Below are 26,451 nucleotides of genomic sequence, written 5' to 3'. Positions count from 1 at the left end.
AACCTGTTCTAAGGCTCGAAGACTGACTCTGAAGGTCTCTGTTCCACGTGAAGCTTTTAACTGACATGATCACACAGTTCAATCAAATGATATTTATGTATTCACTCAAATATTTATTGAGTACATACTAATGAATAAGTCACCAATAGGTCCTGCAGATACTGTGATAAATGATTCCTGTCCTTATGGAGCTGACGGTAAAAACAGAAATGAATTCACTAGCCAATAACATGCTAATAAATAAACACAAGCTGTAATTGTTCCAAGAAAAAGAACAGTGTTGTAGCAACTTCATCTTGGAGGCTGGGGAAGAAAGGCTTCCCTGGGATTTCAATCTAAGATCTGAAACTTAGGTAGAAATCAACCAGGGAAGGAGCTATGGAAAGTGTTTCAGGCGAAGAAACAGCATGTGCAAAACCCTGAGGATTAAACAAGAAATATCCATTTCATTCATTTCCTCTGAATATATACATCGCATCTCAAATACTTTTGAAGCGATTCCCAGCGTTTATTTTGCTTTTATTGTTTATATAAATTATAATTTTAATTACTGTGGCTATATCCAACCTCTGTGCAATTAGGATTAAAAAAATTAGTCTTCAGCATAATCGCAGTTTCAGGCTGTCACCGGCGCGCTGCGTAAAGCGTTTCGTCGTGACGTAGGAGCCTGACTGTCCTGCCTCCCACAGACATATCACACGGGATCAGCCAGTCACAGTGTCGAACACTCAACTTGACATCACCCGTCACCAATCGCAGGACATCTGCTACCCGTCAATGACAGGCCACAGAGAGGAAGCCCCGCCCTCCACTAGAATATCAATAGGGGAGCCCTGGAAGGAATGGAAGCCTCTGTTCTCGCGATGATGCTCCCGGCGCTCCCCTCTTCCCGAGTAGGGCCGTCACGTGAGGCGGCATCACCCAATCGCCGCGTGGGCCGCGGGGGTCGCCGCGGTTCCCGCCAAATACGAGCGCGGCGGCCGCGGCAGCAGCGGCGCGGGCGGGAGGGCGAGCAGCAGCGGCCGCCTGAGCGGGGCCCGCTCCTCCGCCGCCTGAGGGGAACTCGAGACGTCGCCCGCGCAATGCTGGAGGAGCCGGAGTGCGGGGCGCCGGGCGCCCGGGGAGAGGCCGCAGGTCGGTTCCAACCCTCGCAGAGGGAAAGGGGGGTCGCGGCGCGCGGCCTGTGCGGGCCGAAGCGGCAGTTGGGGGCAGACTGGCCTCCTGGCCTGGGCCCACTGCTCTGCATCTGGCGTTGGGTCCGTGGAGCCTTACAACCCTGGGAAAGGGCCTTGCGACCCGAAGGGCACCCCTTGACGTTATTGTTGCAGCCACGACCATTTTTTTTTCCGGCGCTTTTACGTCAGTTCGTCCTTCCAGAGCGCTTTGCGATGACGGGTGTGTGTGTAACCCGGAGGGGAAACTGAGACTCAAAGAGGCGAAAGGGCCGGATTTGTTGGTTACCGAGTGCGTTTGTGTCCCCCGGACAAGTTGGACCCTGCAGCGGCGCTATGGCCGGTTGGGGAAACTAAGGTCCGGGGTCCCACGGGGTCGGGGGACCGGAACAGCTCCGTCTAAGGGTCAGGGCTAGCCCAGCCCGGGTGGTAGGGGTCTCGGATTCTTGATGCTGCCGGATATGCAGGAAGACCTATTTTTCTCCTTCCTGTGTCTTGGGAGGGGGCTTTCTGGCGCCTGGCAGGCCCCTTACGTGGGGTGGCGAACTGAGGAGGACCAGACGGCCTGTCTCCCCTACTCCACTCCCATTTTGCCCCCAGGACTTGGCGCAGTGCTTGACACATAGTAGGTGCCAGTAATTAACTAGCTTAATGAATTAAGTGTTGGTAGGGACATCTGCTAATCTAGTTCAGAATTTCTCAGCCTCAGCACTGTTGATACTGGGGGCCATCCTGTGCACTGCAGCAGCATCTCTGTCCTCCACCCATAAGATCTCAGTAGCAAGCCCTTCTCATCTGGGACAACCAAAAATGTATCCACTGTCAAGGTGCCCCCTAGTTGAGAAGCACTGTGCTAATTGCTTCCAGACTTTGGATTTCAAAGAGACAGAGAATTCATATAAAGTTGGGGTTGATTGTCATGGACAGTCATTGGACCCAGTATGGATGTTTAAGAAATTTACAAAGCACCTTCTGTTATGACCAGGCTATCCTAAAAGGGGAGGATGTTTTAATGCCAGTTAAAATTAGGAGGGATGTAGTCTCAGAATAAAGAGCAGTGGTAAGTTTGTACAGAAGTGTTTGTTAATTGCACATATACCTTTGAATAGACTTGAGTCCCTGGATGGGATCCCTTTTTATGTCGACCTGAGGTCACCTCTGTTCTGCTTGCATCAAAGCTGGTGACTCAGGGCCATGCGAATAAATCCTTGTGATTGTCTGAAAATTAAGTGGCTAAAGATTGTGTATCCTTCAACAGGGGCGGGGAGGAGTTCATGTTTTTGACAACTGAAAACTTGGGAATAATACTATCTTGAAATGGGAAGAAAGGAAATGTCTTCTGGGTACCTTTCTTGTATTTCTAGCTTGGAAGCAGGTAGAGTAGGTTCATCTATGGGCAGTTGAGTTTTTTTAGAAAGCCAGGGCCTGATTTTTAAAAATACCCACTCATATGTATCTTTAAAAAAAAAAAAGAATGTAGGTTAGCCAAAATAACTAGACTTTTCCAAGCCAGATCTAGCAGATGTCAGCTTCTCAACTTATTCTAGCCATTTGAAGATATTTATTCAAGGACTTAGTTCTGTTTATAGTCATTTCTGTAACAGTTTTGATACTGTTATTTTTTTTTTTGCGTATTTCTTTCCCCCCTGTGCAGGAAAATATCCTCCCTTATCATTTCTTGACTGTGCTTCAGCTCCAACTTGGCAGGCTCGAGATGCTTGTATCACCTTTTATAAACACTATTTTAAAAGAAAATAAGCCCCATACCAATTGTACAGATTTGTTGGTGGGGAGGGGTTGGATTGGAAGAGGATGTTTGGGCTCCTATTATGGTAAAATCAGCTGATAAAATGTTTTCTCTCATCTCTAGTTTCCTTACTTGATTTCCTACTACCTGCCAGGCCCTGAGCCCATGTGTGGAACAAGTCTGTGTACTGTCACAAAGCTGGTGTTCTGATGGGGGAGAGACAGAAACGCAAAAGTCCCATGTGTGCTAAATGCTCAAGGGAAATAAAACAAGAAGATGTGACAGTATTCAGGGTAGAATTTCTCAACCTACTGACATTTGAGATCAGATGATTCTCTGTGGTGGGGAGCAGTCCTCTGCATTGTGAGATGTTTAGCAGTGTTCCTGTCCCTTACCCTCTTGATGCTGGTAATACCCTCTCTCCAGTCATGACAACCAAAAATGTCCTTTGTTGTTCAGTTGCTCAGTTGTGTCTGACTCTTTATGACCCCATGGACTGTAACTTGCCAGGCTCCTCTGTCCATGGAATTTCCCAGGCAAAAGTACTGGAGTGGGTTGTCATTTCCTTCTCCAGGGGATCTTCCTGACCCAGGAATCGAACCTGTGTCCCCTACATTGGCAGGCAGATTCTTTACCACTGAGCCACCAGGGAATCCCAAGGATGGGGGTGGGAGTGCCCAAATCAGGCCCAATGGACAACCACTTTGTGTAGTAGGTACTGTATTTTCTGCTCCGTTGTTTCCAGCACTTAATAACATATCCTTTGACGTTCATTCACAGCCATGGATTGCAAAGACAGGCCAGCTTTTCCAGTCAAGAAGTTAATACAAGGTAACTCTGGGAATGGGTTAAATATTTGTTCCTAGCTTATGTCCTTCATTGTTTTCTCAATTATTATATTTTTCATTTCCCTTGAGCAGAGGCAGGCCATCTCCTGGGGTCCTCATCAGAAGCATCAAGGGGGTGGAGGGGAGAAGACAGTTGCATCTTACATTTGGAAGCTGGGAAACCCATTTCGCTGCCTGCTGTTCCCAGGACCAAATGCAAAAGTTGCTGCTTTTACAGCTGGATTCCAGCATATTGACTTTGTAATATTTTTTCACTGTATATTCTATATACTGTAGAGCAGGGGTACCCAACCTCTGGGATCAAATGCCTGATGATCTGAAATGGAACTGATGTAATAAAGTGCACAATAAATGTAACCGTCCCCTCACCCTTGGTCCATGGCAAAACTATCTTCCACGAAACCTGGCCCTGGTGCCAAAAAGGCTGGGGACCACGGCTAGAGAGTTTCACAGGCATCCTAGCCTCTGCTCCCAAGTTGTCAAAGGCAATAACATCTCTTGATGTTGCCAGATGTCCCCTTGCAGGCACAGCTGTCCCTGGTTGGACACCTTTTTACAGGAAGTGTCTCAGAATCCTTTCATGCAAAAGGGAGGAATGAATTTACCCTTAGGCCAGATTAGTGGCTGGACTATATAAAAAGGGTGGTTTTTGGTTTTCCAAACTTGGTTATCTGGTTCCTCTGTAGCAGCTGGCCTTCTCCTGTCATGACTGACAGCAAGGTTGGTGTTGGTAGGAGTTGTATGAAGGGCAGCCACCTTCTGAGGTTAAAGGATTAGGGGCAAACCATAGAATCCGAGGGCATGATCATCTTATAAACTAAGCCAGAAAAGGTTTATGTGTTTGGTCTACATTAGAAGGTAGTTAATATGATGTTTGGGTGTTTGAGTACAGGCTGACTCTGTAGGAAAGTCATCCATCTGCATTTCCTCAGTCTTCCATGTGCCTATCTCTTGGAACCATCCAGAAGGTTGACATGCAATGGGAGGATACTTGTTTCATAGGCAAGAAAAGCTAACAGCCTGGAGTGCTAGGGGCAGAACAAAATCTTTCTGCAAATGGATCTGTCTCTTTAGCTTTTGGAACCAGATGCACTTATCTTCACATGGGATTTCCACCCATAATAAATAGCTTTAGAATTTGAACTGGATCTCAAAGAGATCAGAAAGTGTCTTCGAAATTCTTGCAAAGTCCCTGCTCTAAAAGCTTGTCAGTGTTTGGGGATTTTGTTTGTTTTCCATTTCTCTTTTTGTTTTTTTGTTCATTTGTTTTTGCTTTTAATTAGGTTGTTGGAAAAGTCCATAATGAAAAGACTTGTTTTGTCACTAAATCGTGTCCAACTCTTTGCAACCCTATGGACTGCAGCATGCCTGGCTTCCCTGTCCTTCACTATCTTCTGGAGTTTGCTCAAACTCATATTCAGTGAAAAGATAATCCCTTTTCAAACTTTAGACATCCTCCTCACCCTCAAGTACATCAAGGTTGTTCATTTTTTGAGAACATGGAATGTTAAAGTATTGATTGTCACTCTTCACACTGTCACTTAAAAGAGGTCCTCCTTCTCTTCTGGTTTCAGCCCGACTGCCATTCAAGCGCCTGAATCTTGTCCCCAAGGAGAAAATTGATGATGGCTTGGACGACACAGGGGGCTCTCGGGGTGGCCCTGTGCAGACTCAAGTCCACGACTTAGAAACCTCTTTGGACCACTTGGAGAACTGTCACATGGGTTCCAACATAGATTTTAGGCCACAACTTGTCAATGGGAAGGGACCCTTAGATAACTTTTTAAGAAGTCAAGTTGAAACCAGTATCGGCCAGACTGTGGTCATAATCGATTTGACAGAGGACTCAAGCAACCCCCCGGACAACATGGTGGGCCACAATAAACTGAATTCTGTAGCTTCCCCTGCTCAGAAGAACATAAATGGGGTCCCAGACAAAGCTGGAGATGACAGGGGGCTGCCAAAGCCCAGTCAGAAGGACGAACTGGCGAGTCCCGAAGAGGCCCTTTCAGAAGTTCCATGCAAGACAGAGGCAGGGGGTGCTGACTCAGGGGGTGCAGACAGGAGAGAACTCGCACAGAGGGGCTCACCCCAAAACTGTCCTGAGCTGACTGGTGGCCTGAGCATGTGCTCTGAGAAGGACCGGGACGGCTGGAGTGAAGCCGGGGGCATCCTGTTCAAGGGGAAGATGCCCGTGGTCGTCTTGCAGGATATCCTGGCTCCCAGACCGCCAGCCAGTTCTCCTCCCGCCACTCCTCCGGGCCAGGCTGTGCCTTCTGAGAGTGAGACGCCGGAGTCCAGCCCAGAAGAGGACTTGGCACTGAGCCACTCATCCTTGAGCTCATCCTCTCCCACCAGCTCCCCCGAGGGGCAGTCTGTGCCCACAAAGCTGCATACAGGCCCCAGCCCCCTCCCCGCCTCCACACCAGTCTGCAGAGTGAGTACCTCCCTCGAGTCAGGGCTGCCTGAACCTAGAGGCTGCCATCCGGCCCTTCACTCTTCACCCAGGGATCCTGTGTGGCCCAGCTGGCTAGTGGCTGAGTGAGTGCGGCCACAGATGAGCTCCTGTGACCTGCGCAGGTCCAATGCAGAATTCTTTCTGATATCGAGAGCCACTGAATTGTTTATATTTGTTGTTACTGTGATGTGCACCAATGTGTGTGTCCGTGCCTTCCTGGTAGCCTGTTCACACTTAAATAATGATGCTGTTCACCTTAGCCACACTAGTGACTAATGGCTGTGATCCTCAAGTTAGTCTTTATATATACATACATATATTTTTTTAGATGTCTATTTGGTTGCACGGGGTTTTAGTTGCAGCACGTAGGGTCTTTGATCTTTGTTGTGGCATGCAGGATCTGTAGTTGCAGCATGTGGGATCTAGTTCCGTGACCAGAGATCAAACCTGGGTCCTCATGCATTGGGAGCACAGAGTCTCAGCCCCTGGACTACCAGGGAAGTCCTTCAAGTCAGCCTTTAGCTTCTGCTCCAGGCACTCCTCCTATTCCAACACAGGAGTCATACAGCCATTGCTGGTAAGCATTCAGCGTTGCTGATGAGACCCAAAGACGGCAGGAAGAACAAAACAGGGCATCCTGAAGGGTCAGCTCTCATGACTGCCTGTCTTAAAACCTCACCTGGAGAAATGAGAACAGAAAAGACCTGGCTCCGTGTTTAAGGACCCAGGCAGGTGGCTTTGGAAATTTCTGTTTCTGTTACTGGCTTCCAAAGGACATAATGGCAAATGTCTCTCTTCTCACCTGTCCTTGAGATCCTATGGGTAGAACTGAATCAATTAGTCAAAAATCACAAAGCATATTTCACAGTATCTGTGGTTTAAGGGTTTTGTAGCACTTGTATGTGTTCATATTGGGCTCTCACGTAAAATTGGATCCTGGAGTGAGTTGTTCATTTTCTGCTGTACCTGCTTCATTTGACCATAAACCGCCTACCTTGACTGCTTTCTGAAATTCCCTAGCATATTAGCTATTTTTCTAGATGATTCCATTTCTTATCTTTTATCTCCCAAGGAGATTGGAGAATGGGGAAAGTGGCTTCCTCTTTAGGTTCACAAAATATCAATCAAGTGCAGGGTCATCTTTTTTCCTTCTGAGTTTCTAGATGTGTCAGACTGCGATACTCCGCTTTTAAACTCCCATCTGAGCCGTCACCCAGACTGTCAGAACCTGAGTTTGGGTCCCATGCCATCAGCCATCTTGTTCTGTTTTGACCCTCCAGTCGCACAGAATCCTTGCTGCTTCTGCTTTGCAGAACTACTTTGTCACATGACTGGTGACAGCCAGTGAGCCCAGAGCACAGGACATGTACGCGTTTTCATATTCCTTCATAAATTTGTTTTTTAAGTTTGTTTTTATGCCCATAGCCAGGTCCCAGGACTGGGAGGCCATGCTGTTGGGGCTTGTCAGAAAGCAATGCTACTTCCTGTGCACCGGCCTAAATGCTGTAACCCAGCTGAGTGGGGGGACCAGGTGTGCTGAGTTTACAAATCCTGCCTCTGAGACCACAATCTGACTCCATACACAGGCTTGGGGTTTTAGATGTTCTAGAAGACAGTGTTATCACTCAGCTTTGCAAACAGTTCATGCTGCAGAATTGCCCCAGTCACCCACAGCAGGGGGTAGAGCCCCCTGATGCTGGGTGACACCACATGTGTGAGAGTGAAATGGAGTGACCACCAGGAGATGCCCGAGGGCCTCGCTGAGGACAGCCCAACTCGCCTCACACACTCAGTTTCTGGTTTTATGTCCTCACCTTTCAGGAGTGCTGGATTTCCTGAGTGGTTGATTTTTGTGTTTGGTACCTAACATTAATAACTCCCTACCATGGGCCGAGGTTCTTCCTGACCCCTGTTACTGTGGGGAATTCTTTTTTTTTCCATTTTGTTTCTGCCTTCTCTCCAGATTGTAGGCAGAAGCTCGCTAAAGGCTTGTAGATTGTTTCTTGTTCACATGTCGTGTGTGTGGTTTTTATTGGGCTCAATTTATCCTGGACTTGGCATCATAAATCTGCATTGGGAACCCCCAAACATTAGCTGGTCCATGCATGCGTGCATGTGTGGGCGAGGGGGAGATCCAGCTTGTTAAAATGCAGATCATGCCGTCCCTTCATCTAGAGAGTCTCACTTTGAAAAACCACTTAGGAACACCTTTTCTAGATAACCCCAGGTCTCTTGACTAGTCAAAGAGTGGCTGTTTGGCCTCAGAGCTTTTACCGCCTGGGATAGAGCTGTTTCTCCAGTTCGTTTGCAGAGAACGGTTTGATTAGCGTTATTGATGACTCAGATGTCTGTTCCCTGAAGGACTGTGTGGATACAGTGGTGTTACCAGAATCTATGCCTTGCCTCTGTACAGTTGCTGGAACTCTTCAAATTATATTAAATTATGGTAACTTAAGTTATACAAGTATTAAATGCTCTGTTTTTTAAAAAAAGAGTCACTGAGCCGTCAAAGCCCCTTTTGGCCTTTTCCTGTCCCCCAGGTTGCCACTGTAGTTGTCTTATTTTACTCTGTGTGGTATGTATGTGAGGGATCCCTGGGAATATACAGTATCATTTTGTTTCCTTACATGAGCCGTATACTGTCAATATGTTTCTTTTTTATTCCAGGGTATGTTTAACTGTATTTTACGCTGGGATGGGAAGGTGTATGTCTTTTTAATTGCTATACTGTATGCAGATGGTATGGATAAATTACAGTTTGCACAGTCATTTTCGTTGATGGATATTTCTTTCTTTTTTTTTTTTTAAGTATTTATTTATCTGCCTGCACTGGGTCTTAGTTACAGCCCAACGGATCTTCCAGTCTTCTTCATTGTGGCATGTGGGATCTTTAGTTGTGGCATGAGAATGCTCAGTTGCAACATGCGGGATCTGACCAGGGATCAAATCCTAGGCTTCCTATATTTGGAGCCCTGAGTCTTAGCCACTGGACCACCAGGGGAGTCTGAACGGATATCTCTGTCATCTCTTGCTTCTCAGCCTTGATGGATGATAATTGTCCTGAGCTTCCCTGAGTGGTTGTTCAGCAGAGTGCAGGCTTACAGGACTGGTCGTGTCAGTGTCTGCGTGCTGACAGCCCCCCACAGTCCCCCACGCCTGGGGCACTTAGAGTCGTGTCTCCCCTCCACTTGCTCTCCCTCCCCTGCTGTCAGGGTACTAGCTGCTGTGGGACCTCCCTCTCCTCACCTCGCACCTGCTCCTGCTCTGGGCTTAGAAGTTAGACCTCCTTCTGTATCATACCAGACTGAGGGGGCTCTGGAGTTCTCCTGAATACAGTGCAGGAATTTTACTGCACAGATGTGGTTACGTATGTCTTGGCTCTTGGGTAGTTGATGTTTCTCTTTTAACCTCATACTAGAATCCTGGGTCTTATTTTTGGTAGCTGAGCTCCAGATAGGGCTTCCCTGGTGTCTCAGGAGGTAAAAGAACCTATCTGCCAATGCAGGAGACACAGGTTCAATACCTGGGTCAGAAAGATCCCCTGGAGGAGGGGATGGCTACCCACTCCACTCCACTGGAGAATTCCATGGATGGAGGAACCTAGCCTGCTACAGTCCATGGGGTTGCAAAGATTTGGACACAACTGAGTTGCTAACACTAACTCTTTCCAGATAAGTAAAATGTGTGGCCTGTATTTTGAAAGAGTTCTATAAATACTTAGGCCAAATATCAAGAAGATAAAGTTATAGCTGTTCAGTAAGGTTTATCCAAATGTCTGGTAAAGCAGAAGAGATAGTTTTAAGTGAAATTGCAGTTGCTATGATTGTTGGGTATCATGATGCCAGCTTCTGGTAGTCATGTGAACTCTTTCATTCCTGGACTCACGGCACAGGGTAAGATTTGGAAGGGGCCTGATTCTGCAGCTGAATCTCAACAAGTATGGGCAAGACCAAACAAACAACGTCTTCCTCCACAAATGCCCTGTTACAGCGGGGTGTGGCAGTCACGTTTCGTGCTGTACTCTTCGAATACAAAGGACAGTGACATAGATACAGCACCTTCCAAACCCTGCTACCTATTCCTTTGTTGTGGGGGTGAAGTCTGCAGGTTTGACAGGCAGAGTGGATGCTTTTCCTTAAGCACTTGGTTAGACAGCTTTGGTGTTTCTGTGGGCACCTGGCTTAGAGAGGCGGGGTTGAGCACTCTGCTAGTCACGTGGCTTTCACATGGCCAGGCTCGGCCCTCTGCTGAGGGAAGGCTTGGTCCAGAAAGGACTCAGTGTGTCCCTAGTAAGAAAGGTATCTTATCTGTATGCGTTAATCTGTAGGAAGTCTTAGGGCAGGTGCCCTGAGAGAGAGAGAAAGCACTCTTTTCATGTAGTTCTGTCGGTATGTCAGACAGTTTCGAGAGAGATGGGCTTTTGATTTTTCATCTTGTCTCATTTCTTGGCTGCGAAAGATGAACCCAGGCAGGGAACGTGGGTATTTCTTTCCAGCCCAAATTCTCCCCACTGCTTGTCCAGTTAATGGTGTGATTGCCAGGATACCCTGTTCTGGAGGGAGCTTAAACCACTAGCCCGGACTTCTTGTGCGTATTCCTACCGGGGGCCATTTGCCAGCATGGTAAGGGAGCCCAGCCGTGTGTCTTGGTCTGTCCTTGCAGCCCAGACACAGTATGCAGCAGGGTGATTGAGAACGCTGTGTTCTAGAACATAGGGGTTCTGGACTGGATCACCACTTCTGGCCAGGTGACCCTTTATCCTGGATGTTCACTCCATGTTCTAAGAGGCAAAGCTGCAATGGGCAAGGAGTACAAGTTTGTGGCCCACGGGAATCCAAGCCCACATGTCTTCCTTGAGTCACATGGTATTGATTTGTAGACATGACAGGTAAACCTCTGAGCTAGTGCAGATTTGGTTCCAGATTCCCCTGCAATAAAGTGCATGTCACAGTAAAGCAAGTCACGTGGCTCTGTTGGTTGCCCAGTGCATGTAAGTTATATTCACACTATGCTGTATGCAATAGCATTATATCTTAAGAAAGTACATACCTTAATTAAAAAAATACTTAACTGTGCATCTTCCCTGATGTTGCAGTGGTGAAGACTCTGCTCTCCCACTGCAGGGGAAGTGGGTTCGATCCTTGGTCAGGGAACCAGGATCCCACAGGCTGCACAGCGTGGCCAAAAAAAAAAAAACTTCACTGCAAAAACTGCCATCGTCTGAGCCCTCAGTGAGTCGTGGTCTTTGCAATAGTAACATCAAGGATCACTGACCACTGATCATCATACCACGAATAACAGTGAAAACGTTTGAAACTTGAGGATTACCAACATGTGACGCAGAGACACAGAGGGAGCAAATGCTTTGGGGAAAATGGTGTTGATAAGACTTGCCCCATGCAGAGTTGCCACAAACCTTCAAATTTTTTTTGTTGCTGTTGTTTAAACTCGTTATCTTGGAAGCAAAAGAAAGCAAGGTGTGCCTGGACTCACAGAAAACCTCCACTGTCAGCCTTCCTGGGGGAAAGTAGAAGGAGCAGCTGTGCAGGGCTGCATGTCTGCAGGACTCGGGACTCGGCCTCCACGGTTGCTGCTCTGGGTCTCCCCAGCGCCAGGGCCCCGGCTATGGCTCTTGATAACGAACTTGGCCTCCATTTCTGGTCATCTGCCTTCCAGCCTCCCTTAGTATCTCCACATGCACACATATGTGCTTTCATTGGAGCTCATGACCCACCCAAGATGTTCTGGTTCTGTTTGCAGGAACCGGTCACCCAGAAAGGTTTCCATTGTTGTTTTGCAGAGTGTTGGCCCCCACCCCACCCTGACCTCCCCTCAGGGACCGTTCAGTGTTAAACGAGTTGAAGTGATTGAAACAACCCGTGTTCTCATTTCAGTGTCTTTCCTTTCAGATAACTAAGAAACTGGTCAGAGGCTCTGCAGAGAAGAACAAGATGAAACTGCAAAGGGTAAGGTTTGTCCCCTGAAGTAGCAAGTTCCCCAGCTGCACTCTTGGCAGTAAATGGGCAGCAAAGCCCTTTGCATGTCTCTGACCCCGTTTTTCACTTTACCCTGCTCGTCCTGGGCAGCATTTTGGTTCTTGCTTCATCTTACATAACTGGGCCTTGTGTTTGTAGCTTGCATCACTTTGAGATTTGCTGAATCCTGAGGTTTCACCTGTAGTCTTTTCTAAGCTTTTACTAGAATCAGTACTGTCATAATAGTTAAGCATCCCCATTGTAGGGTTTTCTTTGTCTTTTTTTCTATTTTTTGGCTGAGCCACTTGGCATGTGGGATTTTAGTTCCGTGATCAGGGATTGAATCCATGCCTCCTGCAGTGGAAGCTTGGAGGCTTAGCCATTGGACCACTAGGGAAGTCCATCCGTGTCCCCCCCCCCCCCCCCCATTGTAGTTTAAAATTGCGTTAAAAAGAACCCAGTTCCTCTCCCTGCGCCCCATGCTCCTACGGGCAGATTGAAGTCACATCCCTCCTGAGGCACTGTAACGAGGGCCCTTACACCAGATGGGTGATTACTGTAAAGGGGTTCCCTGTTGAGTCTTCTTTTATCTGGGGAGTCGCACTGTTACACACAGCAGTGCGGGGCCTTCTTTCGTACTGAGTGAATTGCAAAGAAGGTTATGGACTCTTCACCCGTCAGCACCAGCTCAGGGAAGGGCCACCCATGACAGTTGGCTATGTGCTCGTCCTTTTGGCCGCGTTCAGTTTTTGTGTTTCAGGTTTGATGGCTTTAATGGTTTTTAAATCTTTATTGAATCTGTTACAGTATTGGTTTTATGTTTTGGGTGTTTTTTTTTTATGGCCACAGAGGCATGTGGGATCTTAGCTCCCCAACCAGGGATTGAACCTTCACCATCTTGCATTGGAAGCAAAGTTTTAACCACTGGACCACCAGGGAAGTGCTCCTGATGTCTTTTTGAAAGTTTATCTCATTCTTTGTTGGAATTTCAGAACTAGGCACCTGTTTGGCAGGTGTGGCTGAAGAGATCTGATTTATGCCTGATTCCAGAAGTTTCCTGTCCTCGCAGTTAGCAGTGAGGAGGCTCCATGGCTTTTGTGATAGGGAGCAAACGTTGATCAGGGCAGGATGTTCTCTAGGGACAAAGGCACAGTCATAGGCCCAGACAGAGAGCTGAGCTGTCGGACTCCTGCCAGAGGTGGGAAGCCTATGATGGTTCTTGTCCTGGAGAATTACCCAGTGCTGTGAGAAGGTAGGGCTTCCTCAGTGGCTCAGTGTACGAAGAATCTGCCTGCAGTGCAGTAGGAGACACAGGAGTTGCGTGCTTGATCCCTGGGTTGGGAAGATCCCCTGGAGAAGAAAGTGGCAACCCACTCCGGTATTCTTGCCTGGAGAATCCCATGGTCAGAGGAGCCTGGTGGCCTACCATCCTGAGAGTCGCAAAACCTCTGACACGACTGACCATGTTAGAAGGTACCACCCCTTCTGTCTGAGAGCTGAAACTTGTTCAGTGTGAATGCCATGTTATATAACAACTCAGTGCCCCAGGCCACATACAAATTCTTGAGAATGAGGAACCAATAAAATGAGATGTTCATACTTCAGAGTGGTCTCCTCCTGCTGCTGCTGAGGAGGCCCAGGCATTGTCATGGATATCATGATGTCTCTTCTTAACCTCTGACCTTCTTCTCAGATCCTGAAGAGTGTTTGTTTGGTTTTTTGAGAAATGGTTTTAGAAATTTAAAAAATGTTTTCTTTTGAGAAATGGCTTTAAAAATTAAAAAAAAAATTTTTTTATTATGTTTTCTAAATGTGTTCTCGTCTGTTCCCCACTGTTTTAAAACTTAACTCATCAGGTTTCCCGGCCTTGCCTCATCCTGCTCTCCCGTTTCAAGAGAAATAAACCCTGTTGTCTGGAATAGTTTTGGAGGGAATGGAAAGAAAATGTCTTTTGGCTGTGGCGTGCCAGGATCTTAGTTCCTCGACCAGGGATGGAACCTGTGCCCCCTGCAGTGAAAGTGCAGAGTAGTAACCACTGAGCCGCCAGGGAAACTCCAGGAAAATGTTTTTGTTTTGAGGGCAAGGAGGCAAAACGTACAGGTGTTTTAAATGTGTCTTTATTTTACCACACTTTTCTGAGCAAATAAATGTTACTCTGACCCAACAGCAGGTATCCCATGTAGGCAGCCGAGAAGGACTTACTTCATTTGTTTTAATTAAGTAAAAATTGACCCTCATTCCACACTTGAAAATGGTGTCTTAAAGGCATCTTATTGTTAATTGCCCATGAGGCCCCGTGGCAGCCGGCCAATCCTCGTGGCCTTTCTCAGGGCGGGAAGAGATGTAATGGACCAGATATTCCCTTCTGTGCATGTGCTGGCTGGCGGGCCTCACACCTCCCTGTCCACCTGCACACAACCTGCCCTCCCTGGTGTCCGCCCGCAGGGCTAAACTGTATGCCATCTCTGTGCAGGATAAGGAGCGTCTGTGGAGGCAGCTGAAGCTCCAGGCCGAGAAGGAGGAGAAGGAGAAGCTGAGGGAGGAGGCCAAGAGAGCCAAGGAGGAGGCCAGGAAGAAGAGGGAGGAGGAGAAGGAGCTGAAGGAGAAGGAGCGGCGGGAGAAGCGAGAGAAGGATGAGAAGGAGAAGGCGGAGAAGCAGCGGCGCAAGGAGGAGAGACGCAAGGAGCGCCAGGAGGCTTTGGAGTGCGTGCCCCGCCCCTTCCATCTGGGGCCCCACACCCTCTGCCCTCTCCCGCTGTCACACACACACACACACCCACCCCACCCCCCCCAACGGGCATCAGTGCAGGCCTGGGCCAGCCTGTGTCACTGAGAGTGATGTCTCATAGGGCAAAGCTGGAGGAGAAGCGGAAAAAAGAAGAGGAGAAACGGTTGAAAGAAGAAGAAAAGGTAGAATGTGTTTCTAGATCGCACACCTTCCCATATGTTTGAGAAACGGGACTTCTGCCTGATTGCTGCTGGATATTGCATGTCCTCCCTGAGGTGGGGGGGTGCTGGGCAGGACTAACACTCCTGTAACTAGGCCGGTTGGGGTGCTGGCCCAGCCCTGCCTAGCTAGCTGTCTCCTCCTCTGGTCCCTCTGCCCACAGGAGCAGCTCTAACCTTTGGAGTTGCCTAATACCCATTTGTGGGTTTGGCGAATTCACATTAAAATAATGCTTTCAATGTAAAAATGATTGGAATTCAGTTACAGGGGCTTTTGCATGCTTAAGTTCTCTATTTCTCATCCTCATCTTTGCATTGCAGCGCATTAAAGCCGAGAAGGCCGAAATCACAAGGTTCTTCCAGAAACCAAAGACTCCACAGGCCCCCAAGGTGAGCAACTCGCTTCCTCTGGCTTTAATTTTGGTCTCTGTCTGGCTGTACTGTTTGAAAAATAAAGAGGCATCTTCTGACCCGCTGGCTCTGCTTTTATTGAGAAGGACATCCGCTGGCCCTGGGAGCTTTGATCTCCAGTAGAATTTGGAGGTTCAATTCTTATCATCCACTGCGCTCAGAAAGGCAAAAAGTGGCACATTTGCTCAAACTACCAAGTGTTTATAGAGGTTGTGCTGGGATCCGTGAGGGAGAAAGACCAGTCTTCACCCTCAGGGGAAGTCTGCTCAAGATAAGAGGCAGGAGTGAGCGCAAAACAACCCATGGGGTTCATTCAGCACAGGATTCTGCTGCTTGTCACCTTCTAGAGCCTGTGAAAACCACAGACCTCTGTCCCCACCCTCCTCCATGCTCCAGAGGTGCAACGGTGTCCTTCCAGTTTTTTAACTGAGTATGTTTGTGTATTCATGTACCTAACAAATTATGAATTTATTGTTTACCGCTTTGCTTAGTTGTATTTTGGATTCTTGCCACACTGGCCCTTTTTTATTCTTTTTCATTGCTGCAGTACCATGTCATGGTGTGGGTGCATCATACTTTATACCCCCTTGCCACTGATTTCCATCCCCCCCCCCAACAGTGCATGGCTATCTCAAACCTCTCTGGACCTGACTGATGGGTGAAGAAAAACATATTTATTTCTCTTTATGTTTCTCCATGATTCTCAGTGCAGTTGAACATCTCTTTGTGTTTATCATTTTATTTCTTTTTATTTATTTATTTATTTATTTATTTTTCTGCCAATTCCTGTTTTTTTGTCAGGTTAATGCAAGATTGGCTTTCTTCTGATCTCTGGCTCTTTATTATCTTGGTTTTCGTTCTTGGTGAGGTATCTCCTTTGACACTGGGTCCCATGTCTGGTGGCTCTTCAATGCCTGCTGTGCAGGTCTGTCACACGGTAGGCATAGTGGTGCCATCACATTCCCTTCTCCGTTTCAGACCCTGGCCGGTTCCTGTGGGAAGTTTGCGCCTTTCGAAATCAAAGAGCACATGGTCCTTGCCCCTCGATGCCGGACTGCCTTTGATCAAGACCTCTGTGACCAGCTTGACCAGCTCCTCCAGCAGCAGAGCAGCGAGTTTTCCTTCCTGCAAGATCTGAAAAGCCGGCGGCCGCTCAGATCTGGGCCCACTGTGCTGTCTAACCGGAACACAGACCTCTCTAACAGGTTAGTTCCGAGGGAAGCTGCTGATTGCCCTTGGTGAAGTCAGAGAGTCCTGAGTGGCCAAGCAGAGCCCTGGTCACTACTGGGTCCCTTGGCCTTGACTGGTCAGCTCCCTCCCTGGCCTCAGGCCCCAGATTCCACTGCTCCATTAGCTCTCTCCTGGCTTCACCTCCAAAGTCTCCCAGGTGTGGTGGCCTTGCAGAAAGTCCTGGCTCTGGAGTGCAGGCTGCCTGTCCTAGGTCCCCAGACCTACCCCGCCCCGCGCCCCCGCCCCCGCCGGCTGGAGCTGACATCTAGACCACTTGCCTGGAGGACTGCTCCCCAGCTCTTGCCGATGTACTTGTTTTCACATGCCCGCTTCTGTGTGTGCTGTGGGGCAGCAGCTCCCATCTGGTTCCTCTCTCCTTATGCCGTGTTCCTGGAGTAAACGTTGGCCTGCTTTAGGGCTGCCTGTCTCTAGTGCCCACAGTCTACCCCCGGGAGGAAGGATGCTGTGGTGGGCGATTGCACCATGGAGGGGCCTTCTAAGCCAGGCTTTGTCTCCAGCGATGTGGTGATTGTGGAGAGCAGCAAAGTGGATGGCGTTCCTGAGCGGAGAAAGTTTGGCAGGATGAAGCTCCTGCAGTTCTCCGAGAACCACCGGCCAGCCTACTGGGGCACGTGGAACAAGAAGACGACAGTCATCCACCCAAGGGACCCCTGGGCCCAGGACAGGGTGAGTGTATGGGCACTGCTCCTACTCCTGCGTATCCTTTTCAGCATGGCCTTCTCCCAGGGCCCTGGGGATCCACAGAGTTCTAGCTTTCTAGCTCTGCCGTTCCCTCCCGACCCTGGAGACGACAGTGACTGCTGTGTGTGTGCCCTCAGGACCTCCTTGACTACGAGGTGGACAGCGATGAGGAGTGGGAAGAGGAGGAGCCGGGAGAGTCCCTCTCCCACAGCGAAGGGGTGAGCATGGCAGGGGCCTGCAAGTTCCGGCCAGAGGGCTCCCTCAGACAGCATCTCAACACCAGATTTATAGCTATTCTTGGAAAACCTTGTTTGGTGACACTCACCTGCCTGGTAGTGGACAGGGTAGCGCCCAAATACTTCTGGGTGGGCCCGCCTGCCTCCTGCCACACCCGCTGCCTTACTCTGGGCCCCACTTATCTGTGTTCTGCCTGGCTCTCCACCCCCACCAGAATATAGTGGGCTTGTAAATGGAATCCTGGCTGATCCTCAGGGTGTCCATAGAAATGACACTTGAAGCACTGGAAGGCTGTTTCCTTTTTACGTGTTCACAGGTGAATTATAAGTAAAGCACATGTTGTTTCCACACATTATCATTGTGCTTTTTTCTCTTGAGGACGATGACGATGACGTGGGAGAGGATGAGGATGAGGATGATGGTTTCTTCGTGCCCCACGGGTACCTGTCTGAGGATGAAGGAGTAACCGAGGTGAGAGGTGGACGGGAGGTGACCCGGCCAGAGCTTGGTGGCTGCTGACCTGGGGGTGGTTGCGTAGGTCCTGGCCCACTCTGCAGCCGATTCCTTGTAGACCTCACTTCTCAGGCTCAGCCTCACCCCTCGGCTTTCTCAGTTCTGCTGGTTGGTGGCACTTTCGAGGGAGCCATTTCCAGAGCTCTGAAGGCCTGCTGGGTCATGGGGAGACTGGCAGGTGTGACCGTGCCAGTCACACTGGCACACAGGTCACACTTGGGGACCTATGTCCTTCATACATTTCCAACCAGCGAGGCAGATGTGTCTTGTCAGGCCCACAGTGTATCTGGTTTAGACAGCGGCATCATTCTGAGGTGAGAGAGGTCCAGCATGGTGATTTCAGCTCCAGGATCACATGTTAAGCAGAAAATCCAGAGTGGTAATAAGAGGTCTACTGAAGAGGTAATAAAAATACCTGTGTCTCTCCAGTGAGGGCTAGAAAGGCAGGTACACCTAAGATACTCGAGGGTGAAAATGCCAGTTATTCACTCTGAAAACACTCTCTGCCTGTATTATTGCCAGTCAGGTGCCATCCACACTGGCCCTGAGTCTGTGAAGAGCTCTGCCCGCCTCCCATAGGCTGTCTCACTGTCCTATAGGAGGGCACCAGGGAGCGGGGATCCTGAGCAAGTGTCTGCTTTCTAACCTGCCAGGAGTGTGCCGACCCGGAAAATCACAAGGTGCGCCAAAAACTGAAAGCCAAGGAGTGGGATGAGCTTCTGGCCAAGGGAAAGAGGTTCCGCATTCTCCAGCCTGTGAAGATCGGCTGCATCTGGGCGGCCGACAAGGATGGCGGTGCCGACCTGAAGGTGCTGCAACAGTTCACGGCCTGCCTGCTGGAGACTGTGCCCCCCGAGGAGGAGCAGACGCCCAAGGCCTCAAAGAGAGAGAAGAGGGACCAGCAGAGTGAGCACCAGCTCTGGGCGGGGGCGGGGTGGGAGACTCCCTCGGTGGGTGGCCAGGTAACTCACAAGTTCTTCAAAGAAACAACCAGAGCCATTGCTTGCTGGGGAGGTGTCCTTTCTGTGACGCTGGAGGTGTCCTTTCTGTGACGCTCTTGAGAGCTGTACAGGGTGGCTGCTTCAGTCAGCCTGTTTCCCTGATGGTCACACACATTCTTAGCTCTTCAGAGCTGGGAGGGCCACTCAGAATGGGTGTATGAGGGCAGTTACTAAGGAAATGAACACAGGAGGTGAGGCCTGACAGTTTATTCCAACCAGTCCCACCTCGTGAAGTGTGGGCCTCCCAGAGTCTCTCCTGGAGCAGTTCCTGTGTTTAAATCCACCCCTAAGCAGCCACCCGCACTAAACCTGTGGTGGTGGTGGTGATTTTGCGATGTAAGTCAAATCACTGCTGTGTGTCAGTTACGTCTCAGTAAACCAGGAGGAAAACAAGGCCACCCAAAGCAGACCGTGTCTCAGCCTCCCAGGGGCCGTGTTCATTCCATCTCCCCCTGCTCCCTCTCCCCGCCAGTCCTGGCCCAGCTGCTCCCACTGCTGCACGGGAACGTGAATGGGAGCAAGGTGATCATTCGGGAGTTCCAGGAGTGCTGCCGCCGAGGACTGCTCAGCAGGGACGCCGGCAGCCCGGAGCACAGTGCCGCCAGCCCCCCAAGCCCTGGCGCTGCCCGCCCGCAGACCCCTACCGCTGGCGAGGACACAGCCGTGCCCTCCAAGGCGAGGCTCAAGCGGATTATTTCTGAGAACTCGGTGTACGAGAAGAGGCCCGACTTCAGGATGTGCTGGTACGTCCACCCACAGGTGCTGAAGAGCTTCGCCCAGGAGCACCTGCCTGTGCCCTGCCAGTGGAGTTATGTCACCGCGGTGCCCTCGGCCACCAGGGAGGACAGTGGCAGCGTCCCCGCCCCGGGGCCTGGCCAGGGTATGCCTGTCTCACTCAAGAGGAAGTCGGCGGGTAGCATGTGCATCACCCAGTTCATGAAAAAGCGCCGGCACGACGGGCAGGTGAGACGCCGCCATGGCCTGTAGTTTGTAGCAAACCTTCCTTTTAGGGCATGTTTAGATTTATGACAAAACTGAAGTGATGGAACTGACCAAAATGGAGGCCTGGGTGTAGAAGTTTCCCCACCCACCAAGCACCCCCAGCAAAGCCTGCGTGACTGTCATAGCTGATGAACCTACGGGGACGCACCCCTGTCACCCAGACTCCAAGGTTTACTGGGTGCACTCTGGCAGCTGTGCATCTGTGGGTTTGGACAGATGTGTGATGACGTGTGTGGCATCACAGTGTCGCACAGAGCCATGTCACTGCCGTCACACCCGTGGTCTGCCTGTTGGTCCTTCCTTCTTTCTACCCTGGGCTGCCACTGGGCCTACTGCTTCCACTGGCTTTTTCAGTTAGTTGTGTGCCTTTACACTTTTTTCTTGTCTTTTCATGGTTTGACAGCTCATTTCTTTTCAGTGCTGAATGATGTTCCTTGCAGCAGCTTCTGTTTAGTTAGTTTTTGTGTTCATTTAACACAGTTACTAAGGGCTTACTCCATGCCAGGTATCCTGCTAGGCCTTGTAGACAGTGGTGAGCAAAACACTATCAAAGGAGAGGCAGACTGGATTCCATGGTGGGAGCAGCCATGTAGCTGCATCCTGACAGCACATGGAGGAGGAAGCATGTGGCCCCATGTAGACAGGCCATGTGTTGGGAGGGCCTCGCCTCACCTGGAGGCAGGTGGGCTTCCTGAGAGTCTCTGGTCCCCAGAGCGAAGGCTCCCGTGCTGCCTGGACACATGGAGGCTGGGCCTCTGCCTCAGCCTTTCCGTGTTTGATGTTTGTTTCTGTTTCTGGTGTGTGAATGTGATGGGTTTAGTCTCCTGGCTACTCTCACCGGAAGCCTGGTCTTGGTTGTGGGCCCCAGTCCTCACTGAGGACAGTGTCTCATGTGGCTGAAGATCTCGGAGACTCAAGTTTACGAGGGTGAGACAGGTGTGGTGATAGCTGGTCTCTCGCTCACGTCTGGGGCCCTTCTAGGGTGCTGTCGCTCCAGGAGGTACTGCTGGAGGCTGGGGGTGAGGGAGAAAGAAGGGAGCCCACGTGTGCTCCCCATCCCCCACCCCTGCTCCTGCCGCAAATGTGGGGAGGATGGGCAGGCGATTGACTCCTAGAGTGACGCCCGCACACAGATGAGGCTTGGGTGCGATGGAAGCCTTCTTCTGAATCATCACAGCAAGAGGGAGCCAGGACAGTCCTGTGCAGTCATGGCGGCTGTCCTAGCCACTCCCTGACCCTGTCCCTGTCAGCCATGGACACGGCTCGATACAGTAGCACCCATCTGGTTAGGAGTCAGGGACCCAGCCCCACAGACAGTTCCCTCCCTGGGCCTGGACCCAGACCAGGCCCTCATGTGTTTAAGCTGTGCTGAGCTACAGAACCTCCTGACGGTCAACATCATCGTTAGCCAGACGGTCTCAGAAGACTGCACCTGTGGATGCTCAGGTTGAAACCAGCTGGGGAGCCAGTGTGAACGTGGCCAGGGCTGGAAGGACCCTTTGGTGTCCTAATCCAGGCAGGGTTTGCAGACTGCTGCCCTCATCAGCCCTCTCATGGGGGACACAGCCACCTCACTGAGTCCCCTCTGCTCTTCTTCCCCTCTAATGGCGTCCACACATGTGTTCACAGTCTGTGTCTCTACATGGAGAAAGATGGGTTAGCCCTTATCACCTGTTTCCTCTTGCACTTGACGTGGATCCCTGTCCTCTGTTGCTTTGTTATTTACTGAGAAAAAGTGCACCCCAGTAAACTGGAGGCCCCTCTCCCCAGGTAAGAGGGGTTGGTCTGTGAGAGTGAGTGACATGGGACATTTCATCTGATGACACGCATGAATAGCAGTCAGTGCTATTCAGCCTTTCCTCGTTCACAGGCCTCAAAGGGGCTCCGAGGTGTCGCAGGATCTCACAGAGGGCCACACGTCTGGTGGTTCTGGGTGTGCTGGCCCCAGCGGTCCTGATTCAGTGGGTCTGAGAGTAGGTGCTAATGTCTGCACTTTAAAAGCCCTGTCTTGGAGCTTCCCTGGCTGTCCAGTAGCTAAGACTCCAATGCAGGAGGCAAGGGTTCAGTCCCTAGTCAGGAACTAGATCCCACATCCTTGCTTGTAACAGCACTTGGTCCCCTGGGACCATGTAGGTATCAGGGATCGTAAACACATGGAAGTTTGTCTGTAGCAACAGGAAGTCCTGAGCTGGTGAGCACTGTGGTCTGGGGCCAGGCTCCTCCTGTCTCCTGCTGCTCCTGCCTGTTTGTGGCCTTGTCTTTGTGATCACAGAACTGCACTGCCAGCCAGCGAGATATGAGGATGGCCAAGCCTACCTGGGGAGGAGTCCTGTTTACCTGGAAGGAGGAGCAGACTCTACCTGTGTTTTTCTGACTGGAATGCTCTGACCCAGCCACCCAGCTGCAAGAGAGGCTGGGGCCATGAGACCTTGACCACCTCCAGCAGAATCCTGGTGGTTTGGGATGGGCAGGCGGGAAGAGAGCTCTGGGCATGCGCTGAGCCGGGCCTGCAAGGCAGAACACAGGAGCTGGGGAGACTTCCTGAAGGCTGAGTTAGTGGCCTGGGAAAATGTGGATGGTGTGTATGAATATTTTAGAGCGGGTTGGGCTTCTTTAATTTATGGGAATTTTAGAAGCTTTTCATTTAGAGTTCCAACTAGTGTTATACTTTATGGGTTTACACAGTACCGTGATCAAGTGAGATGAGCTGGCTCTAAGGGGCCGTTTCTGCCCCAAAGAGTGAGTGAGTGAGTGTGTGTGTGTCCGCCCCCCCAGCAACTCAGCTCTTCGGCCTTGTTCTGTTTTTGCACGGGCAGGGGCTCCGTCTGTCCTTTCCGGCCTCAGTGCTTGGTGGTGGTGACATGTCTTCCTAACTCCCAAGGCTGCGTGGCCAGCTGTGTGCCCTCTGCCTGCAGAAGCAACAGCAGCATGTCAGGCTGTCCTCCGGCTGCAAGTGCCGACAACCCTCAGCCCAGCACGTGGGACCCCATCCTGGAGCCTCACCTTAGAGGCTTGAGACCTGTCATGTGCCTGTGGGGCTGTGGGCTGCTCTTCCTCCCGCAGAGGGCTTGTGGGCCCAGAGCAGCCTCATCCGTCTGCACTTGGCTCCCAGTGTGGAGGCCCGGGACTGGGAGACTAGAAGGATACCCGCCTGTCCCCTTGCTCACCAGACCCAAGCCTGCGTGGCTGGGGGTGGAGACTGCGCTGTCTGTGCTTCTGAAGCAGGTGCCTGAAAGCTGCCCTGCACCTCCCAGCAGCACCCATGCCAGCTTGGGGCCATTCCTGCCTTGGGGGCCCCCAGCCCATGGAGCCCTCCTGGAGTTTCTACAGTAGGACTGAGGGGTCTGTGAGCGTAAGCTGTCTGCCAGCCAGGCTGGGACCGCGGGCACAGAGGACGGCCTTGCTGCACTGTCGTCCCTTTTCCTGGCAGACTCATGGAGTAAGAAGGGCTCTAGGAGGGTGTTGAGCCCCTTGGAAGGGAGCCCAGCTCCACTGCCCCTGTCGACTCTTGGGCATGGGCGGTATTTAGGATAGGTCCTGTTCCTTCCCCCTTCTGTGTCTCTGTCCCCTCTGGTGGAAAACAGTGGTAACAGCCTACCCCTCCTGACCCCCATTCTCGGGGTGCTGGTGGCATCTACATGGGCAGAGTGGGCATCAGAGGAAAGAGTTCACAAGTGTTGGGCGGAGGGACCAAGCTTGGGCAGAGGAGAAAACACTGACCAACTAAGTTCCCAGCCACCTCCTTATTCCAGCAGATAATAATTCAGAGAAAGCATGTGCTTTGTCCATCTCCTTTTTAAACCAAAGCAGAGGACCCCCCCCCCATTTCTAATTTGAAAACAATAATGCATTATTTTTCTAACAAGGTAAATTAGTTCATCTGAGAGTACTCCCAAGGTTTCCTTTGATCGTAACTTGAAATACTAAGACTTCCCTGGTGACTCAGACCTTAAAAGAATCTGCCTGCAATGCAGGAGACCTGGGTTCAGTCCCTTTGTGGGAAAGGCCCCCTGGAGGAGGGCATAACTGCCCACTCCAGTATTCTTCCCTAGGGAATCCCGTGGACAAAGGAGCCTGGTGGGCTCCAGTCCATAGGGTCTCAGAGTCGGACACGACTGAGCAACTGACACTTGGACTTTCATCAGACTCCTCAGATGGTATCTCCTGGATGGGCAGAGGGGGTCAGGCGTGCAGCAGTGGGTGGCGGGGGTCATACCGAGACACAGTGTGCCTTGTCTGTTCAGGTTGGCACTGGAGACCTGGACGGCTTCCAGGCGGACACAGAGGAGGAGGACGACGAGGAAGGCGACTGTGTGATCATGGACATCTCTGATGTTGGGGGTGAGCAGGGTACCACACCACTTCTTCTCCTTCAAAGCCGGCAGGGAAGGGAAGGGGCAGTTAGTCATCCCCCAGCTCGCATCCTGTGAGTGACAGGGACTGAGGAAGAGGTCCTGAAAGGTGCTGGGCAGGCTGGTGTGATGGCGGTTTGGGTGTCAGGCCGCCTGCCCTGGTCTGAAAGCTACATTCAGGAAACCAGAGACCTGAGGGTTGGTGAGGAGCTGTGTCAGGGAGGGGGGTGTAGGGCCTCTGAACCAGGCTTCCCCAGGGCAGGGAGCTTGAGGCTGGCCACTGAGCCTTGCTGCCCACTTTGCTCATCTTTACCACGGGCTGCCCCTGCCCTGGAGGGTCAAGTTTAAAGCCTGCTGGTCAGAGCTGCAGAAGCACACAGCTGAAGCCCCGGTGAGAAGGCGGTGCCTGCCCGCCCTCCCCTGGAGTGGACCCAAGGCTGAAGCCCCTCCCTCTCTTGCCTTACAGACATCCAGGCCCCGTGTGGAACCACTTCTGGAGCTGGGGGGTCAGTGGGGATGGACACCAGTGAGAGCCTCGTGGCCCCCAGCTCGCTTGGCCCGTCCTGAGCCGCCCAAGTGGCCCGTGTATGTATGTAGAATGGTTAGGGTATTCTCAACGCCTCTCAGATACTTGAAAGTCCTGACTCCTGTGTAAAGAGCACTTTGTCCTGCTTGGCAGACCTCCCTGGAGGTTTGGAAAGTTTTATATAGGATACTTGGTTAGTTCATTTTGATATTTGTAAAAAATTTCCCCCCAAAGCTGCATATTAATCTGCCGTTTAATAAAGCATTATTGTGATGTGATGACCTGCATGGGGAGGGCCTAGTCGTGCCCCATGGACCCTGGGCAGGCGCAGTGATGAGATGCTTGTGAATGAATTGAAGCCCCTCAGATGTGGCGCGGCACCCGGACCTGACATGGACCTGTATAAACTATTGTCTAGCCTGACCTGGCGTGTCTGTTGTCTCTTCCAACACGTGGTGTCTGTGCGTGGTGTGTCCACTGCCCTGGGTCCGAGGCCAGTGCTCTGCTGTCCAGTGTCTGCCGCCCCCCGGTTCCCCATGCGTGGACCTGTGGCCTTTGTTTAAAGTTCAACGCTTCATACAAGTTCTGTCCCATCTCTGTTGTGAGGTCCTTGGCCTCCCTGCTTACCTCGTCCAAGGCTAGGGCTCCTCGGCAGGTGCTTGTGCTGGTTAACCCCTCCTGCCCCTTGGCCGGTGGGCAGAGGGTGTTCCCAACCTCGGGAGTGCTGAAGCTAGGAATTGTGGAGCCAGGCGCCGCACCTACTGGACCCTGGAGCAGTCCTAGGACAGGGCTGTGACGGGTCCAGCAGAGGCATCTGAGCATGTACCAAGGGCCTGGGGCAGCGAGGTTCTGGCAGAATTCCGACTGTTGGAACCAGGCTGCAGTCCTGCTGGCCCTTCACAGTACGTTGTTTTGTTGGGAGGAGAGTCAGCCGGCATTTCAGCATGAGCACCTGTTCAGACTGTGTTGCCTCACTCCTGAGGTGGGGCAACACGACCCTGCCCTTGGGGGTCATGCCGTCTGCTGTCTTAAGACCCTCCCGGGCCCGCCTCTCCTAGCAGAACCCTGATCCTCCTGGAGGGGGTCTCTCCCTCCAGCTCCGCAGGGGTGGGGTGTGGACCCTGGCCCCACCTGGGACTAAGTGCTGCAGGTTGCTGGCACAGGGGTGAGGCATGGGTGCAGCTCCACCTGTGGGTTTGGCCACCAGCCGCAGTCATGGTTAAGTGCCTTTAACCTTGCTAGTTGCCACCTGACAACTTACTGTTTACCCCCTAGCAGGTTCTGGGGATCAGGCAGCCAAGGAGGGTGGGCCCAGGTCCTGCCCCCATGTG

General features: G+C 51.1%; 1 protein-coding gene across 4 annotated transcripts; it reads left to right on the top strand.

Annotated features, from left to right (window-relative positions):
• The first annotated feature begins 927 nt into the window (after positions 1 to 927).
• On the top strand, positions 928 to 25,543 carry CHAF1A (chromatin assembly factor 1 subunit A). 4 transcript variants are annotated; one of them, XM_020895296.2, is made up of 15 exons: positions 928 to 1,134; positions 3,700 to 3,750; positions 5,342 to 6,204; positions 12,135 to 12,191; positions 14,674 to 14,903; positions 15,050 to 15,110; positions 15,468 to 15,536; positions 16,536 to 16,762; positions 17,306 to 17,474; positions 17,627 to 17,707; positions 18,105 to 18,197; positions 18,893 to 19,145; positions 19,713 to 20,203; positions 24,487 to 24,583; positions 25,061 to 25,543. In XM_020895296.2, exons 1-15 carry the CDS (start codon positions 1,083 to 1,085, stop codon positions 25,159 to 25,161), a joined length of 2,895 nt encoding a protein of 964 aa, XP_020750955.2. In that variant the 5' UTR covers positions 928 to 1,082; the 3' UTR covers positions 25,162 to 25,543. The 4 variants fall into 4 exon arrangements, with proteins under 4 accessions (XP_020750955.2, XP_070321047.1, XP_070321048.1 ...); XM_070464946.1 differs by having other exon boundaries at positions 24,487 to 24,592; XM_070464947.1 differs by lacking the exon at positions 928 to 1,134 and adding an exon at positions 1,182 to 1,395 and having other exon boundaries at positions 24,487 to 24,592.
• The last annotated feature ends 908 nt before the right edge of the window (positions 25,544 to 26,451 follow it).

This window comes from Odocoileus virginianus, chromosome 3, assembly GCF_023699985.2.
Source record: "Odocoileus virginianus isolate 20LAN1187 ecotype Illinois chromosome 3, Ovbor_1.2, whole genome shotgun sequence".
NCBI classification, from domain to species: Eukaryota; Metazoa; Chordata; class Mammalia; order Artiodactyla; family Cervidae; genus Odocoileus; species Odocoileus virginianus.
Note: the sequence above shows the minus strand (reverse complement) of the source record. Positions and strands in the feature narration are given on the sequence as shown.